This window comes from Saccopteryx bilineata, chromosome 7, assembly GCF_036850765.1.
Source record: "Saccopteryx bilineata isolate mSacBil1 chromosome 7, mSacBil1_pri_phased_curated, whole genome shotgun sequence".
In the NCBI taxonomy this organism is placed as follows: Eukaryota; Metazoa; Chordata; class Mammalia; order Chiroptera; family Emballonuridae; genus Saccopteryx; species Saccopteryx bilineata.
This window is the reverse complement of record NC_089496.1, coordinates 71,217,451-71,223,802: the sequence shown is the minus strand read 5'-3', so window position 1 is coordinate 71,223,802 and position 6,352 is coordinate 71,217,451. Positions and strand designations below refer to the sequence as shown.

The window sequence follows — 6,352 nt, the reverse complement described above, 5'->3', positions numbered from 1 at the left end:
CTCTCTGTCTCTGTAAAAAAAAAAAAAAAAAAAGAACAGCTTTGGAACACCAGTGTTTTCATGAAATATCCTGCATATATTTAAATTCCAAATAACCAATTTTTGCTGTTAAATTGTTAAAATCGGAAATGGTTGAAAAGCATCATTGGACTCTTGCTGCCTGCGTATCTCATTCTATCGTTATTGACAACTTTGTTATGATAAAGTGTTTCCAATTTTAGAAGCCTTGATTTAAGGATCAGGCCTAGGCACCGGCCCCATCTCCCTCCCAATGCTTAAAAGGGACCCTTTGCCTCTTCCCCTCTCTTACTCTCCAGGTTCATACAGAGCACCAATCAACAGACGGCTACATTTCACTTTATTTTGCACATAATGAAAACATCCAATTGATTATTCAGTGCCATAACTGTTACTGTTCATGAATCATGAAGTCAGGAGGAAAACTTTTCAATTCATCCCAAACATATTTCCCAAGTACGACAGAAACTCCTAATACATGTGACACAGGCTGGTTTTGATACATAGCCTAAGCAAGAAGGGTGTATACTGAACAGACACATGGGTCTGACCAGGAGCCACACTTCAGGAAGCAGGACTAGACCCAGCTAGTCATTCACACTGCCCCCACATACATCTGCCCTATGAAGTTCACTGCCCTTTGTCAGACTGAAATCCAAGCAGCTCTTTCATCCACTTGCAGGCTAATCACTTCCTCTTATTTCAAGGTGGCTAATCTGTACACAGAAATCCTGGCAGCTCAAACATGAGGCATCTCCACAAGCCAGGTTCCAGTTCAAATTCTGTACAGGAAGTTCCCATTGTCATCAAAGAATTCTCGCCCCCTCTGCACTACTTTGCTGCTGAAGTTCTGGTCACCCAGTTCTCCCGCCTTCTCCAACTCTTCTAGCTTCTCTGCACCTGCCGATCTACCACCGTCAGTTCCTCTGCTGAGTTCACAATCACTGGAGGAGTGCTTCTGCAGCTCTCTCTGGCCTGCAGCGACAGGCACAAAGCTGTCCTTCTCCAGGTTTTGCTTTCTTTTATTCTTCCCCTTCTGTCTTCTCAGTGTGTCTGTACTGTGAGTGTTTGGTTCCATTACCTTCAAAGCTGTGCTGTGACCCTGGCCTGGGGATGGTGCTTTAACTCCTAACGCAGGGCGGTCTGCAGAAAGCGGCTTCCAGGTATTCCCCGAGCCTGGAAGCTGGCAGAGCGAGTGGGCAAGTCCAGCTTTCTTAAGGACTTTTTGATCCTGCTTCAGTTTCAGCTCCAATGTGGGTACAAACTTGCTTTTCAAAACCCTTCGGATCACATCAGTGCTAACATCAAAGCCTTCAGCCAGTTTGGGAACTGACCAGGACTCTGCAAATTCCTTATGTAAATACCTACAGGAAAACCAAAGTTTTTTCAAGTTGTCAAAGTCTCCTATCAGAAAAGCTAACTGATAATATTAGTGATAAATATGTGAGAAGAGGTGCAAACATAGGCTATGTTCCATTCCTGTGTGCCAAGAGCAACATTCAACCAATCTTGGATCATTTAATTTCACACCAACCAACCTCCTCCCACCAAACACCAACCCCAGTTAGATCTTCAAGAATGCACAAAAACTGTTTGTTTGTTTTTTTTTTTACAGGGACAGAGAGAGAGAGTCAGAGAGAGGGATAGACAGGGACAGACAGACAGGAATGGAGAGAGATGAGAAGCATCAATCATCAGTTTTTCGTTGCGACACCTTAGTTGTTCATTGATTGCTTTCTCATATGTGCCTTGACCGTGGGCCTTCAGCAGACCAAGTAACCCCTTGCTTGAGCCAGCGACCTTGAGTCCAAGCTGGTGAGCTTTGCTCAAACCAATGAGCCCGCGCTCAAGCTGGCGACCTCGGGGTCTCGAACCTGGATCCTCTGCATCCCAGTCCAATGCTCTATCCACTGCGCCACCGCCTGGTCAGGCAAAACTGTCCTTCCTTTTAAAGAACATAAAACCCAGTGGCAGAAACAGGTATATTAATATACAACAACACTGTGATAAGTGTTATAGAAAAGGGACAGACTGAAACAACACTTGCAACTGGCGCAGGAATTGCTTCAGGAAGTCCAGGGTACAGCTGGCTGGAAAGGATGAAAGGGAGTATAAGCTGGCAGAGGGCTGGAGAGGAAGAAGAGGTCAAAAGTGTTGCTAATAGAGTGAACATGTGAAATGCAAAGATTATTGCCTTCATGGGGCTCAACGTGTCTGACAGTAAGGGCAGGGAGCAAAATCATGCCATGATTAGGAGACTGGTTTATGCCAAGGCAACAGCCAGCCAAGGAAGGCTTTTAAGTAGTGGAATGCCATGGACAAATTTTTATTTTGAAGCTCAACCAAGTGATACATTTTCATTGGCAAGACTAGAGGTGGAAAGATCAGGCTGTCAGAATAATCCAGCTAGTATGAACTGAGGTGGTGACAATGAGAGCAGAGGAAGGAAGAGACTTGAGAAATATTTTAGGAAGGCCAAGTGGTAGAACTCAGTAACAGACTACATTTTAAGGGAGGAAGCAGGCTTGAGATTCAGGATTTTAGCACAGAGGACTGGTGGAATCAGTCAGGATTATAGCAAAAATAGGAGAATTAAAATGTCAGGGAACAATAATAATTCTATTTTGGACATATTTGAGTTTAAGGAACCTGTGTGACATCCAGAGATAACTAATGCACAGCTGAATATATATAAAGTTCAGAAAAACATGGACTGAAGATGATGGTTTTAGAAGTCATAAGCCAACAGCAAAGGTGGTTGAAGCCATGTGAGTGGCTGACAATAGGCCCCTGCAATATGCAAGTGAGATAAAGTGACTGAGAACACATCACTAAAACACAGCAATGTTTAAGATACAGGAGGAAGAAGGGGTGTTCAGGAAGAAAACAGAAAAGTAGCCCTTGCCTGACCAGGCGGTGGGGCAGTGAATGGAGGGTTGGACTGGGATGCAAAGGACCCAGGTTCGAAACCCTGAGGTCACCGGCTTGAGCACGGGATCATAGACATGACCCCATGGTCACTGGCTTGAGCAAGGAGTCACTTGCTCTGCAGCAGCCCCTGGGTCAAGGCACAAATGAGAAAGCAATCAATGAACAACTAAGGAGACTAATGAGCTGCAATGAAGAACTGATGCTTCTCATCTCTCTCCTTCCTGTCTTTCTGTCCCTATCTGTCACAAAAGGAAAAAGTAGCCCTTGCCCTGGCTGGATGGCTCGGTTTGTTAGAGCATAGTCTCGAAGAGCAGCGGTTGCCGGTTCAATCCCTGGTCAGGGTACATACAGGAACAACTCGATGTTCCTGTCTCTCTCTCCCTTTCTCTCTCTGAAATCAGTAAGTAAAAAGTAAAAAAAAAAGGAAAAAGAAAAGTAGCTCTTGAAATAGAAGTAATACCTGGGTCAAAGAAGAGAATTTCATGAAAGCATACTACAAAGTCAAATGATGCAGAAATGTTAGGGAAGCTAAAGACTAGAACGTCAGTTATGCCTAGTGCTGAGGAAGTCACTGATAGTTTGTGGAGAATGGTTTCATAGACAAAACAAACTATGGTAAGCAGCTGCTGGGAACAAAATAAACGAAAAACTTAAGTTGACACACATAGGACCCTAAGGCATTAGGTAAGGTTATGACCTAGCAGTGGTCCCCAACCTTTTTTGGGCCACGGATCGGTTTAATGTCAGAAAATATTTTCACAGACCGGCCTTTAGGGTGAGATGGATAAATGTATCACGTGACCGAGACAAGCGTCAAGAGTGAGTCTTAGACGGATGTAACAGAGGGAATCTGGCCATTAAAAAAAAATAAAACATTGCTCAGACTTAAATATAAATAAAATGGAAATAATGTAAGTTATTTACTCTTTCTCTGTGGACCGGTACCAAATGGCCCATGGACCAGTACCGGTCCACGGCCCAGGGGTTGGGGCCCACTGACCTAGAGCACGCACGACTGGTCCTAGACAAGTGAAGGGCTACTATTTCTTCTGAAATTTAAACAGAGTGTAGGACTGAGATGGAAAACAAGAAGACGACCAAGAAGCTTTAAAGGACTACTACCTAGTCACCTGTTTTTTTTCTTTGAAGTAAAAGGACATTTACTGACCACAAAAGGAGATATGATAGGGATGAAGATTTGAAAAAGCTGTTGTTCAAGATAGAAAAGGAAGCCAACATGAGAGGTGCTACAGCCTCACAAAGCCTTCTTGATCAGCTCTTCAGAATCTTTAAGTCTCAATTTCTGAGTCATTCTGATGAAAGTTGAAAATGGCATATAACCCATGGAGGGCTCTTTAACAGTTTTTTGTTTTGTTTTTTTTTGTATTTTTCTGAAGCTGGAAACGGGGAGAGACAGTCAGACAGACTCCTGCATGCGCCCGACCGGGATCCACCCAACACGCCCACCAGGGGCGACGCTCTGCCCACCAGGGGGCGATACTCTGCCCCTCCGGGGCGTCGCTCTGTTGCGACCAGAGCCACTCTAGCGCCTGCGCCTGGGGCAGAGGCCGAGGAGCCATCCCCAGCGCCTGGGCCATCTTTGCTCCAATGGAGCCTTGGCTGCGGGAGGGAAAGAGAGAGACAGAGAGGAAGGGGGGGGTAGAGAAGCAAATGGGTGCTTCTCCTATGTGCTCTGGCCGGGAATTGAACCCGGGACTTCTGCACGCCAGGCCGACGCTCTACCGCTGAGCCAACCGGCCAGGGCCTCTTTAACAGTATTTATCAAAATGTAAATAAGGCTTGATCAGATGGTGGCATGGTCGACAGAGCATTGACCTGGGACACTGGGGACCCAGGTTTGAAACCCCGATGTTGTTCCTTGGCTTGAGCATGGGATCACAGACATTACCCCATGGTCACCGGCTCTGCTGGAGCTCCTTGGCCAAGGCACATATGAGAAAGCAATCAATGAAAAACTAAAGTAGTGCAACTACAAGTTGATGCTTCTCATCTTTCTCCCTTCTTATCTGCCTGTTCCTGTCTGTCCCTCTCTCTTCATCATATACAAAAAAAGAAAAAGAACGTCTTAATTTACTATTTAAATGTTGTGAGATCTGCAACTATTTTCAAATTTGAACAAAATGAACTGTGTCACAATGTTAAAAACTATTTAAATCAAGTCTACGGACTTACAGCTCTGGCTGGGTAGCCCTGTTGTTTACAGCATCCGCCCCTATGCCAAGGCTGCATGTTCCATCCCAGGTCAGAGCATATATGAGAGTCAACCAATGAACACACAGATAAGTGAAACAACAAAATGGATGTTTCTCTCTCTCTCTCTCTCTAAAATCAATCAATAAATTTTAAAATTTCAAAAAAAGATGACAGGTTAATTTAAGTTCATTACATTACTTTTCTTTAAGGAACCTTAGTCTGGCCTATGGTGGCCCAGTGGATAGAGCGTGTACCTGGAATGCTGAGGTCGCTAGTTCAAAACCTGGGTTTGCCTGATCATGGCATAGGACAAGCAATCAGTGAACAACTAAACTGAAGCAATTATGAGTTGATGCGTCTCTCTCCACCCCTCCTCCTCTCTGTAAAATCAATCAATAAAATCTTTTTTAAAAAACCTTAAATGATAAAAAACAAAATTAAAACAATATCGTAGGTCCCAATATCCTTCACTCCCCATCGCAGCAGATCCAAACACCAGGAGTCTCACCGGATCTGCTCCATGGCTTCCCTCGTCAGAGTCCTTGGCGGGGCGCCTGACGCCTCCATTTGCCTCCGAATTTTCTGGAATCGGATGGCTTGTTTCTGTCGTTTCAGGGCGCTGGAGGGAGAGAACCAATGGCAGAAGCCATGCAGGGAAGCAACATGGGTGGTTTAAGAGTTTCGGGCTAAACCACGGAGCGCCCTGCCCTCTTCTTTGTTCACCGCCCCAGAAATCTTAACACCTAGAACAGCCCCAAAGTAAGCCGAACTCTCTAAACGGGTGATGAAATACGTCACTGGTAAGGGGACCTGCGGTCTCAAAGGAGCTGCACACCTGCCCCAGCGCCTCGGAAAAGGTTAAGAAACAAGAACCGCTGCTGCGAATGCGGCGGCAGGACGCCCGGCGCCGGGGCGCGAGGCCCTGCTTCAGGCTGAAGGCCTGGGAAGGAGCTGGTACCTCTCCACCTCCTGCAGCTCCCGCTCCTCCGGTTCCCAGTCAGAATCGGGGTCCGGTTCGCGGCCGGTAGAGCCCAGGCCTGCCACCCCTCGGGTCGCAAGCCCACAGCGAGTGACCGCAGCACGGACACGCCCGCCCAGCAAGACACTCAGAGCACCCGACATGTTGACAGCTCTCAGCCCAAACTCGGCAACACCTGAGGCCCGGAGGGCGGGGCCGGAAATGGGCGAG

The 6,352-nt window shown here is 46.3% G+C and overlaps 1 protein-coding gene across 1 annotated transcript; it reads right to left on the bottom strand.

The window, feature by feature from the left end:
* Nucleotides 1–341: 341 nt before the first annotated feature.
* NGRN (neugrin, neurite outgrowth associated) lies at nucleotides 342–6,344 on the bottom strand. Its single transcript, XM_066240122.1, has 3 exons — nucleotides 6,122–6,344; nucleotides 5,672–5,782; nucleotides 342–1,382 (listed from the first exon to the last, which is right to left on the bottom strand). Exons 1-3 carry the CDS (start codon nucleotides 6,283–6,285, stop codon nucleotides 794–796), a joined length of 864 nt encoding a protein of 287 aa, XP_066096219.1. The 5' UTR covers nucleotides 6,286–6,344; the 3' UTR covers nucleotides 342–793.
* Between the last annotated feature and the right edge of the window lie 8 nt (nucleotides 6,345–6,352).